The sequence below is a fragment of the Xiphophorus hellerii genome, chromosome 6 (genome assembly GCF_003331165.1).
Source record: "Xiphophorus hellerii strain 12219 chromosome 6, Xiphophorus_hellerii-4.1, whole genome shotgun sequence".
Taxonomy (NCBI): Eukaryota; Metazoa; Chordata; class Actinopteri; order Cyprinodontiformes; family Poeciliidae; genus Xiphophorus; species Xiphophorus hellerii.
This window is the reverse complement of record NC_045677.1, coordinates 2,898,367-2,911,229: the sequence shown is the minus strand read 5'-3', so window position 1 is coordinate 2,911,229 and position 12,863 is coordinate 2,898,367. Positions and strand designations below refer to the sequence as shown.

Genomic DNA, 12,863 nt, shown 5'->3' with positions numbered 1-12,863 from the left:
AAATGTTCTATCGAAGGAAAAGGGAATATGAGTCACCTAGAGACAAGCATGACCCCCGCTCCCTGCCCAAAAGAAGGAGAAAATAATTGTTGTTTGTTTCCCATTTGTCTTCAAGTTTACTTCTTTTCTTAGTATTCACACAATCCATCTGACTTGTTAATTGGAGGCAAATCCCCCCTCTAAGGAAACAAACTTCTCCCAAATGTTCTATCAAAATTAAACTCAAAACTGCTGGGTTAAAAACAGCCCCAGGTGGGTTACTTCACTGACCCAGTCAAATATGGACATATTTAGCTCTTGCAAGGCCAAAATGAATCAAAGCCTGGCAGATTCAGATACAAATGGTTTATTTTTACCTAAATGTTTCTTTTGACTAAGGTTCCTTAAGTCTTGTCACAAATTGATAATTGCTGGACAGTGAACCTCTGCCCAGCGACACACTGACCCCTGGACTTTCCCCACAAACGATGCACACTAAAAGCCAATCCTGAGCACCAGTAACTCTTTATTTCAAATACAATATTTCATCTCTAAATGTAATTTCAGCGGGAGTGGCAAACAAATTACCCACAGTTTATTGTTCTCCTCTCAGCATGGGAGCCATTAGTGCCATTTTTACAATTAAACACTTTCCTGCAATCTCCTAGTCATAACTTGTGCTGCAATCATCCACTAAAAATCATGCGGACACACAGAGTGACCAAATAACCTGCAGCTACCATGTGCCATTCTAAAGCTGAACCTTTTTGACCTTTGGTCACATCCCATCCACAAACTCTAAATCTTAAATCTTAAAATTTTAAAGTTTAGGGATATATAGTTTAAAAAAACATTTATCTACTAAGAAAGAGAAAAATGAAGTGTTGATTTGTTTTTACACTCTTTATCTTGATACTTGAAATAATCCATCACCTGCACATGAACAGCCTTGCCTTTTGTTCCATGGTGACGCCACCACTGGGTGGTAGACCAACCAAGTTTTCTTCTTTTCTTGGTATTCTCACAATCCATCTGACTTGTTAATTGGAGGCAAATCCCCCCTCTAAAGAAACAAACAGGTCTCCTCAGGAGCTGTAAAACCGGCCAAGGTTCCCACACGTTGGAGGAAAATCAACACCCTTTTTCTAAAGTCTAAAGACAAGGTTAGTCTGAGAATGACTAATTCTGGGTAGGCTGTAAAAACAGCAGTGATGTAAAGCGTGGGCACCATGTTCGTGGGTTTGCTTGGACTATCGCAGCCATAATGAAAGACATAAAATGTGTTGCAGGTTGAATCAATTGAACGTCTTTGTCAAACTGTGGCAGATACAACGGCATCCAGACGAAGCCATTATCTGACAAAATACAGTTTCCCCAAAAGTCTTCCAGGTAAATTCTTTGAAAAACGAAAAGAAAAGCAAAGAGTCACAAACAAACGTGCAGATCCTGTTAGCTACAGCCGTCTGGTGGAAGAGCCACAGGTGTCAACATCTGCATAACAACACAAAGACAGGGTTCAAAGCTTGTAAAATAATCATGCTCTGATCAATACCCAGCCGGTCTGCTGAATCCTCTGCGGACAGAAGATCGATGGAGGTGATTGAACGGAGAGGATCCCATGCAATAAGCAGCTATACGTTTCCGGAGCTATTATGCGTTATTGCCTGGTGAGAAGCAGAGAGCCACTTAAACAGACCATCAGCTCCTTCATATGTCGGCTCTTCTTCCTAAACGTTTAGCAGCGTTCCCTCAAGGCTCTGCAATCTCTCCAAAGACCATCAAGACCTCCTCATCTCATCTCAGACAACATCCTGTCCGTCCTTTTAAGATCCTGATCATGTTTAATTTAAATAAATCATCTGGACATATTTAGCTCTTGTAAGGCCCCAAATTTATTTTTTTATCTACAAGAGTTTTTTATTGGTAGTATCTCTTGCATGCTGTAAAACCTTTTTTCCCCAGATTAATAGTGTTGATCATAAACATAATATAGGAGAAGTAAATAAAACAGACCTTCCACTCTTTCATAGTAAACAGTTACTAAACATAGTAAACATTTTTACAAAACATAGGAGTTCTCAGAAGTTATATTGAAAGTGCAGTCCAGTACATCTCTTCCGAAAATAAATTATTGACATTATTGAGTAAGAGTGTGCATATTTATTGAATTATAACAATACACTAAAGTTACTTGCCTTGCCTGTCTGAAGTTAAATCAGAATTTTCCTGTTTTGGTTAATATGACAATTTTTTTCTGTTTGTTCGATAATAACAGACTTGCCTCAAACTTTGAAGTTTACATACATTAAAGTGACTTTGCCTTTGCAGAGTTTGGTAAAAACCCAGATTAGGATGCAAAACATTCCAGTTAAATAAAGGCTCAACTGTGGTTGCATGATAAGGCGGCACCACAAACTTCTTTTTGAGACCGAAAATATCAGTTAGACAACTGATGTTTGATCCAACCAATTACACATAAGTACAAACACCATTGGTGTCGACCCAAGAAAAAAGCAAAATATTTGGATGAAGCAAGTAAATAAGAATCATCATTCACAGTAAAATGAGTCTTTTACCAAGATGCCTCTCAGCGTGGAAGAAGTCGTTACTTGCTATTATGTTTATCTATAATGATCCATAACTAGCAGAGGGAATAGGAGATACTTGCGCGTTTGAGAACGTCATCACAACTGTGTAGAAGGTGGCAGCATCATGCTGAGGGGGTATTTTACTGCAGGAGGGACTGCTGCTCATCACAGATGGAACTTTAAGTGGAAGACCTCAGCCAGGAAGTTAAAACTGTGTCCTCTAAATGGAGAGCGACTCTAAACAGAAATGTTCATTTCGAAGTGGCATAAGAACAACAAAGTTAATATTTTGGAGCGGGCATAGCAAAGCTTTAATCTCACCACCACAGAAGACTTTTTAGGCAGATCTGAAGAGATATGTATACAAACCTGACTCAGTTGACAGTCAGAAGGAATGGTCCAAATCTCAAGTTCCAGCTGTTACGCAACATGTTTGACCCAAGTCAATGGGATAATGTCAAGAAAACAAATTTGAAAAAAATCTCCCATTACTCTGGCTTTTAGCAAATGGAAAAAAAATCCTAACTGACTCTCAGAAAACGTGTTGTCTAATTAAGTGTCATAAAGACCCGACAGAGATTTGATGTCCCCAATCAGTGTAAATGTCTAAGTTCCAGCTTTATGAATGTGTACATAGTTACACAATAATATTAATAGTTTCTTCTTGGGAGAGATGGACACTATAGTAACAATAGTGTAACTATTGTTTCTGCTTTCAAATGTGTTATTATTAAAGAATAAACACATTTATAAATGATATTACTCTTTTTATGCTTTACTTCTGTTTGATTTGTGTGTGTTTGGAATTGATTATGTTTATTGTAAACATGTTTTTTTCTTTATGTATTTTTAATTTAGTGAGACCTAGAGTCATGTTCAATAAATTTGTATGAATTCTGATAAACCTTGTTGCCGAAATAAAAGTACAAAGGAAAAATAACCATTAAGAAGGTATTAAACATACTTTTCATTAAGCCCAGGTTTCTGCATTAAGTGCTTTTTATTGCTCTGATGTAATTCTAATTTTAAATGCTGTTTTCATGAGCTGCCAGTAACAAAACAAACATCATAATTAACAGAAAAAAAATGTAACATTTTTGGTGTGTAATGAATCTATTGTTTAGTAATGAAGTTACTGAAATAGACTTTTTTTTAAATATTCAAATGTATTGATTGCAAAATAAAAAAAATAATTTAAAAAAGTGGTGTAAACCCTAAGGATTACATATGGCTGGAACAGCACACACACCCAAGCTCGCATACACACTCGGGATCCCACACAAAGAGAGACCCTTAATGAAGCTGCAGCAGCTATGATGTCGTGCTTGACAGAAACGGTTTCCTTTCTCTATCAGTGGGCATCGGGGCCTCTGACGTCTGAAAGCTTTGCCTTATTCCAGACTCAGAGCCACAATCGCACACTCCCAGGAGGCATGAGTCCGACAGAGGAGGAGAGGAATCCACTTACACAGACAGAGACAGAGCGCCGCAGCCTGCCGTTAAGCAGACGTTTTTCCTGCTGCGTAAGATGAATTCTTTCATTTCCACTGATCAGATTACTCCACAGCTGCTGTGTGTGTGCCTCAGTTTGGAGGTAAAGACTCAACTTTAATGCTTCTGCTTCTATGTTGTACTTTTACTCAACTGTGACTGAAATAACTCCATATGACATATTTCAAATAATACAGATTTTAAAGGGAAATTATATGAATATAGATATCAGAATGCAAATTACTTTCACACTGCAATCTTAATATGACATCTAATGTTTTGTTTGATTTAAAAGCAGAGTCGTAGTTCTACATGAACGCATCTCTGCGTCAAGTCAAACTTCAGAGACTTGTTAAGATGGATTTTTGACTAGTCCCCTTCGCTCTGACACATTTAAAGAAGTCACCCAACATGTGGAATGTAATCTCACTATGAATGCAGTTGTTCATCAGAGGGCTGAAGAACAGGACTTAGAGAACAGGCCCGGTAAAAAGAACGTTTAATTAAGACAGTGGTTCCCAAGGATTTTCTAGGCCCCCCTATGGATTACAATGAAATCCCACCCAAAATAGAAAAAAATCAACTGGGCACACACATCGTTCAATCAGACATAAACCTATACATATATATATTGTTTTCAAACTCCACTGAAGTTTATTTCATACTTCAGGTTGCAACAAAACACACTACAAACCATCTTTACAGTGAAACACTTCTTTTGTGCACTAGGGGGAGCGACCCACACTTTGGGAACCACTGATTTAAGAGAAGTAGCCGAGACGCCAGCACAATTTGTTGAGATCAAAACCTCATATTCGAGCTGTGGATCTGTTGTCATGGCAACTGTTTGTTGTGCACCTCAAAGATTTGTCCGTAAGGGACAAGTTGCAAAAACACAGTCTTTGCAGTAACACTTCAGAACCACTAAAGACAGAGCCTTCAGTCAGTCGTGGCAGATGGCTGGTAACAGTGAGCTAGGTTCTGGTTCTGCATTAGGTTTCTTCCTGTTTAAGGGGAGTTTTTCCTGTCCACTGTCACCACATACACGGTCAATATGAGGGATTGATGTAAAATTAACAACACAATGTGGGTGACTTTCTGCTGTCGCAGCGTGAAGAATGGGCAAAGATGTTGGTTTCCAGATGTACAAAGCATGTAAAGACACCTCAGAAAACGTAGCTAGAATGCTGCGAAGTTGGGTTCTACACAGATTGGAACAATGAGGCTGAATATACATTTACACCATTTTCCCCCAATTTTATTTGTAAAATATTTTTAAAAAATAACATGCATAATTTTCTTCCCATACACTTCACAATGCTGGACATCAAAGAAACTATTCTGCTCCCCATTATCAAATGTTGCCATGCAGATTGTCTCATTGTGATGTGTAACAAGTGACTTACATCTCCTTAAAAAAGTAGGAGTATAAAGTGTTCTAAAGGCATTAAAATATTTTACTTTTCAAAACTGCAGTCAAACATGTCCATCAACCGTGTACATGTTTACACATGTTTACCAGCTTTACACTTAATTCTTCTCAAATCCTTCCATCTTTTGTTCTCATCACACTATTTGCAATAAAATGTTTGATGATTCTGGTTTCCAAAATCTTATCAGTTTCCAGAATCCTAGTTCTTCTGAGAGACCTTTGGTCATTTCTGACTTTCCAGAGGGAGTTAAATTTATTTTTTAGTCCATTTTTCCTAAAAAGAAAAAAAAAGCTGACTAATTATGATTATGCACACCTTGATATCGGGTATAGATCTCCGTAGGCCACATCCTCCTTCAATACACAGATACACATCACCTGCCATGATTAAATTCATTAAGTTTTTAAGTTTATCCAACTTGGAGTTGGAAACTATGCCTACATATGATGATACAGTCAAAATACTCACTTACCTGTTAATTATGCACACAGTGTAAATATGAAAGGATAAGGTTTAAAGTGTGCCTTTGCTGATCTCTATACGACTCAGTTAAAGTCAATAACTTCAAATATGTTTGTACAGCCACCTGAGCAATAAATATGGTATAACCAGGAATGTAACATGAGGATCCAGGGAGTAGTAAGAGAAGGAGATGAGTTTGTCTGCAGCTTTAAATGCCAGGAGTGGCTCAGACTCACTACAAATCAAAAACAGCCTAGAGGTGAAAAGGTGAAGTTGCAGGCTGTGTTTGCAGGAGGGGGCGCTGACCTTGGTGCTGAAGCGTGGCTCAGGCAAGTTTCTCTGCCTCAGTCTTCACGCATGAAGCATTTAAATAATGCGTTTCGTTTTTATGAGGCGTGTTAGTATCTGTCCATCATCGATATGTTGGTCTCTGTGCTATCTATCTATCTATCTATCTATCTATCTATCTATCTATCTATCTATCTATCTATCTATCTATCTATCTATCTATCTATCTATCTATCTATCTATCTATCTATCTATCTATCTATCTATCTATCTATCTATCTATCTATCTATCTATCTATCTATCTATCTATCTATCTATCTATCTATCTATCTATCTATCTATCTATCTATCTATCTATCTATCTAATTGTAGTCGATGGAGATGTTTCGCCTCCAAAGGCTATGAAGATTTCCTTCCAACAGCTGGTTTCACGCGTGTCATTAGCTGACGTGTTTACCTCTGAGCTGTAGGCTAAAAACAACAACAAAAAAAAAAACAAAAGAAAGAAAGAAAAAAAGGTGAATATTAATCCCACTCTGGCGGCAGCAGTGGGTTTCTTGGAAACCCGTCTCACCGCGCGCACTACCCGCACGTCACTCGGCTGACATCAGCACGCGGCTTAAATACCTGCAACCTCGCGCGCTTGAAACAGTAAACAGAGCGGCTGCTTCTCCATGTGGACATGCTGAGAACTGAAGTGAACAGTTTCTTATGATTCACAAACTTTGCAGGCATGGATTAGCTTTTTTCCCCCCAAACTTTTTTCTGCACTTTACTCAAAGTTCCGACTTAGTTGATTTTTCTTTTTTTTTTTCTTTTTAAGAATGATTAACGAAACCGCTGCGTTTGGGGAACTGGACACCGATGTTTCTGAGCCCATGCACTCTCATCTCCTCAGCCACAACCTCACGACCTTCCCCGCGCTCCGACTCGAGTCCAAGTCGCTGGTCACTTCAGCCACGATGTTTGCCGTAGGAGTTCTGGGGAACCTCATCGCCATTGTCGTGCTGTGCGTCTCCAAGAAGGAGCAGAAGGAAACCACCTTCTATACGCTGGTGTGCGGGATGGCCATCACCGACTTGCTGGGCACGTGCTTCACCAGCCCGGTGGTCATCGCCACGTACGTGGCCAGCCGCTGGCCGGGAGGCGAGCTGCTCTGCCACTTCTTCTCCTTCTCCATGCTGTTCTTCGGCTCGGCGGGGATGTCCATTCTCTGCGCAATGGCGGTGGAGCGATACCTGGCCATCAACCACGCCTATTTCTACTCCAAGCACATAGACCGGACCATGGCGCGCTTTGCGCTCCTGGTCACCTACCTGGCCAACATCGTGCTGTGCATCATGCCCAGCTTTGGCTTCGGCCAGCACGTCAGGCACTTCCCCGGCACTTGGTGCTTTCTGGACTGGAGGTCGATGGATCCGGTTGGCGCGTGCTACTCTTTCCTGTACGGCGGTGCCATGCTGCTGCTGATCGCGGTGACTGTCATGTGCAACCTGGCGGTGTGCAGGTCTCTGGTGGGGATGAACCAGAGGACGGGGATCGTCAGGACGGAGCTGTGTGAGCACAGCGGGTTACGGCGTCGCTTCCCCCGGCTGTCTTCTGTAACCTCTGCCGCAGAGATCCAGATGTTCTGGCTGCTGGTCTTCATGACCATCGTGTTTCTGGTCTGCTCCATTCCGTTAGTGGTAAGTTTGAATTATCTTCAGCATTGTTCTATTGTGGAAAAAACAACAACGACAACAAAAAAACCCCACAATTTACATATTTCTGTTTATGTTTTATTTGCTTGTTTTTACTTGCCAGGTGCGAATCTTTGTGAACCAGCTCTACGACCCCTCCTACATCTCTGCTGGGGGGAGACCTGACTACCGGGGCGACATGCTGGCGATCCGCTTCGCCTCCTTCAACCCCATCCTGGACCCCTGGGTCTACATTTTGTGCAGAAAGAACCTGTTGCTGAAAGGCTGCGGAAGGCTCAAGAGTGTGATCACTCGGGCAAAGGACGGCCGTGGGGACGAAAAGAGCTGGGTGGAGGGTCAAAACTCCCCCCCATCTATACACAGCAATGACACCAGTTACGCGTCGTTGCGCACGGCCAGCTACAGGAACGAGCCGAGGCTCCCGCTGACCATCAAGAACACCTCTTTCACAGACTTCGCGCTCCGACAAGCGTGGGAGTACGACACGGCACGGGTCAACTTCCACCCGTTCGGCGTGGAGTCCGCGGCGATCATCGGCAGCGAAGAGGAAGCAGAAGCAGCGACTCACCCCGGACAGGACGCGGCGGAGACGGCTTCTCCAGGGCGGGGCGGCGTGATGCACGTCCGCAGAGTGGACATCGTTACCTGCACGTTTAGCACCCCGAGCTCCAGTCAGTCTGCCAAATGCTTGTGATGCCCCCAGGGTGGGCTCCAGGGCCGTCCAGAGACATTTAATGAGCCAGGGGCGCAACGTCTAAAGAAAGAGGCTTTAGTCAAGAAAAAGACAACACACCGATGTAATTTAAAGCATACCAATAAGTGCCTCTTGAAGGTTTTCTTGAGGTTATTGCTCAGTTCCACTCACCCTGTCTCTGTTTTCCAGATGGTTGAATATTTTTTTTCTATCTGTTTTTGTTTGCTTCCATTTTTCTCCTTCCTTCCATCAAACCAAACGTGTCAAATTCATGCATTTTATGTCATTAATGCTACTGTTGCACTCACAAACAGGACAAAGCGTCAGAATGTTTACAGTTTGTCTGTCTGTGACAGAGAAGGCAGCTAAATTTTATAAATACGTAAAATACTCATAAATCATTTGGATGCTGAGCATTTTTAGCGGTTTTAGATACAAACAGGAAGGCTTTCTGCCGAGGGTGGAACAACACCATGAAAGAAAATCAGGCTCTAAACAGGTTTTCTAGCTTTTCTATTGCTTATTTGCATAACCAGTCCATAAACATGACGCCCCCTCGTGGTGAGCAAACAGAAAGCATTGTAAAAAAAATAATAATAATAACGAAGAACGCTGAGGGTGGAGTTAGTGTCGTTTAACTTTTTATGATTCGGAGCTAAGTTAAAGGATTGTTTATATGTTTTAAAGTAGTCAGAACATCTGGGAAATAAAACCTCACATATTTAGACTGATCAGTCAGACCTCAGCTGGATTGATCTACACTGAACATTATTATGAAATCTTTATTTTATTTGTGAAACAACCAAAAAAAAAACAAAAAAAACATTTTGGCACCTCAGAACTACCTGATGTAGGAAAACATGAAAAGCACAATGTTTTCACTGGTCAAGCCTGGATTGAAATACTGTAGTGTACAGTGATTATGGATGCTGTGTTGGCCTGTTTCTAAAAGGTTATTTTGGACAGCAGGCATCTATGGAGGAGTGGATGTGTGTGTTGTGTCAGGGGAGTGATGAAGCCTTCCAGATCACCCAGGTGAATGTTCTCTCTGCTGTTGGCTGCTGACTCGCAGCTCAGTGAGTTGATTTCATTGGTGTTTTTGTGCAAGTCTAGTAAAGGGTTAGCTCTGTAAACCTGTGGCTCTCTTCTATAAGTGGGAGGTACCAGTCATGTTTGTCCAGGTCCAGGACAAAACGAAGCTGAACCAGAAAGCACAGTGAGAGGGAAATTGCCTGGTGGATAATTAGGGGAAGAAATGTTTTGGAAAGTCTGAAAATCTGAAGCTGAAGTTGTCAGCTGGATTAATGGAAAACCAACTCCATCATTAACTGCATATTGGAGTAAGATGAAGCTTGTAAGTGACCAAGCAATGGGATGTCAAAGAAATTTAAGGTGGGCATTTTTGCAGGAATTGTGCGTCACCACTAAGGGCTGCACGTTATATCGTAGATGTGTCATCATCACAGTGTCAATGTGTGCAATATTCATATCGCAAAGGAGGGCAATCATTGTTGGCTAAAATATTCAAAGTGTTATGAACTTGTATTTTTCATGCTAATGTCATATTTTGCCACCTTAATAGCATTATTTAAGTTTGATGTTATTTCATTTTATAATGTCTTCATTGCAGTATTACTGATATCATCCCCATTGCAAGATTTCTAATATTTTGCAGCCCTAACATCAAGAATAACTCTCAAATACAGACAAAGAATTAGGTTCATTTTTAACAAGATGGCAGGAAGATAGCATAGCTTAAGGTGTTATTCAAGTCATCTGTTTAAAATTTTTGTATTTTTTCATATTGAGTTATAAAAAAATCACAATGTCAGTTTTTCCAATATTGTGCAGCTGTAGTTCCCATAACAACCAGAGAGTAAGGCAGATTTAAACACATGTTTGGGATTAACCTGGGTATCAGGGAAAATCGACTTTTTTAAGCTTTACTTTATGTTCTGTTATTTGATCTTCAAAAACATGCCTGGAGTGTTGCCTTGATTATTTCATGCACTTTTGAGGAATCTCCGGGCTCAACCAATCAGGGTGCATAAACGCTTGCTCTCACCAAGTGATGTGTTTTCCACACAGCTCCTGCTTGGACTTCCTGAAGGAGGAGTGTCGGAAAGCGTAGGAGCTTCTTATAGAGACAGAGACCGATTTCAAGGCATCAAACTGCAAAGTCATAATTCTTTTATGTTATTTTTGATACATAAAGCATTTTCATAACGGCAGTTAACACAGTTGCTTGTGCTATAAAATTACACCATGTGCCTGGAAAACACATAACACTGTCCCTTTAAGAAGGATTTTAGTAGACTATACCTTTATTTCTTCTTCCTGGTCATTATAAGTCTTACTTCAACATGTTTCATGCTTTAGAATGTAGAAAAATCTCATTAGATGTGGAAAAAATATAACATTTTTCAAAGGTTTCCTCTCAGCAGATGACCTCAGTGATGTTAAAAAAGCAGGTTTCTGCCAGCAGGTTTTATGATTTAACAAGCTAATGAAGCATTAGCTTTTTCACACACTGCATTAAACTGGAGAGAAAAATTCCAATTTGTAACTTTTATTTGAAACCGAAACACAGTGAGATTTGTATGTCTGTGTAGAGACATGGGAAGGCACTGAATGAAAGTTGCAGACCTCTGACAGTCAACTGTGGAGCCAAACCAAACACAATTTTAATAAGAAAAATAACATAAAATACCAGACAGAGTAATGATTTAAATTAGACATTTACAAAAGTTAAATATAGTTAATTTGGAATCAATTCCCAAATAATTGTCAGTTTCCTGTTGTATTTTATTCTTATAACCCAATTTTTATGGTTCTGGTTGTATTTTTTCTTCCAGCAGTGTTGAGTTTTCTGTGTTTTCAGCCAAATCGCAGCAAAGCGTCCAACCAAAGTGTGTCACATTTTGTTGAACATCTTAAAAACACTGTTCCACCTCATGCAATCAGCAAGGCCTGGTCAGGATGATGGGAAATCCTGCCTAATGAAACACTGACAGCATTTAGCCACTAATCGTGAGTCCAACCAGCAGTGTACTCTGGTGGTGCTGGCTCACATGCTGCTCTTTAGCCTAAAACTGGATTTGGAAAAATGTTCTACCAGCATCTGCCAGATGTCTTCATAGCTCCCAAAATAAAAGCACAAGACAAAATGAGGTAGAATGTAAGGTCTGAAGCTGTGCATAGTGGAACTGGAGGATTTTAAGGTCAGCAGCTGAATCACTGTGGGGTGAAGAGCAAAACACGTTTTCCACTTCTCTGATGAAAAAACATCGGCTGCAGTATGGATCTGTGAATAGGAATGTTTGAGTTTTTTCTTCTAAGCACTGGAGCAGAAATATTATATTAATCTACCCCATGGGTACAAGTTGTGTATGATCCTCAGAGATTAATGCTCAAAGTGGAAATGTTAGTGTCATCCACTGTGCTGTTCATCCATCATGTGTTGCTGTTGATCTGTATGCTCTCATTTCAAGCACTGCTTTATTTGTAATGTGTGGAGAATTTAATGTAAACATTGTGCATTTGCTAGGTATTCATGTTACATATTTTCATTTTTAAGATTTATGCACTCACACAGAAAAAAAAAACGTCTTTTTTGTCAGACACTTTAAGAGATTTATGTTGGATCTGTTGGTCGTGAGGAAAAATAAATAAATGACTAAAACATTAAAGCTGATTGTTGTCGTTTGGGTTTGTTTGTGTCCAGAGGTGCGAGCTACGACGCAAACCTCCCAGATTAAATCGGTGCTTTTCAGCTTCGGCCACCAGGTGGTGCTGCAACCTCAATCCACAAGGCGACAGGTTTCCAAAAATGATTCAGTCGAGGAAACTGAACACATACTGTATGTCTGAGCAGTACAATGACGAAACTATTTAGATTTTGAAAACTTTATTCTCTAGGAGGATAATGCCATAAAAAAATATAGAACATTTCATAATAATAATAATAATAATAATAATAATAATAATAATAATAATAATAATGATGATGATGATGATGATGGGTAACAGTTGTGTATAACATTGTAGTGTTATATGAATTATGGAACCACTACAATGCATGAAAGACAGTTGGAGGTTTTGTTACATTAAAAAATATCTAATCTGTTTGCAATTGGACAATTTTAGTCGAGTTAAGCTAACTTCCCGTGTCACTGGCAGTAGGCATGGGTCAGTTTCATGGTACTTCTGGTACACCAAGGTTCTAAC

At 40.2% G+C, this 12,863-nt stretch overlaps 1 protein-coding gene across 1 annotated transcript; it reads left to right on the top strand.

The window, feature by feature from the left end:
- The first annotated feature begins 6,768 nt into the window (after positions 1 to 6,768).
- Positions 6,769 to 10,371, top strand: ptger4c (prostaglandin E receptor 4 (subtype EP4) c). Its single transcript, XM_032566566.1, has 2 exons — positions 6,769 to 7,927; positions 8,046 to 10,371. Exons 1-2 carry the CDS (start codon positions 7,067 to 7,069, stop codon positions 8,634 to 8,636), a joined length of 1,452 nt encoding a protein of 483 aa, XP_032422457.1. The 5' UTR covers positions 6,769 to 7,066; the 3' UTR covers positions 8,637 to 10,371.
- Positions 10,372 to 12,863: the final 2,492 nt, after the last annotated feature.

What these genes read in the sequence shown, in the direction of transcription:
- ptger4c (XM_032566566.1), top strand. Translation starts at nt 7,067, where the DNA reads ATGATTAACGAAACCGCTGCGTTTGGGGAACTGGACACCGATGTTTCT. An exon ending in TCTGCTCCATTCCGTTAGTG is followed by an intron (nt 7,928 to 8,045) that starts GTAAGTTTGAAT and finishes TTTACTTGCCAG; the next exon opens with GTGCGAATCTTTGTGAACCA.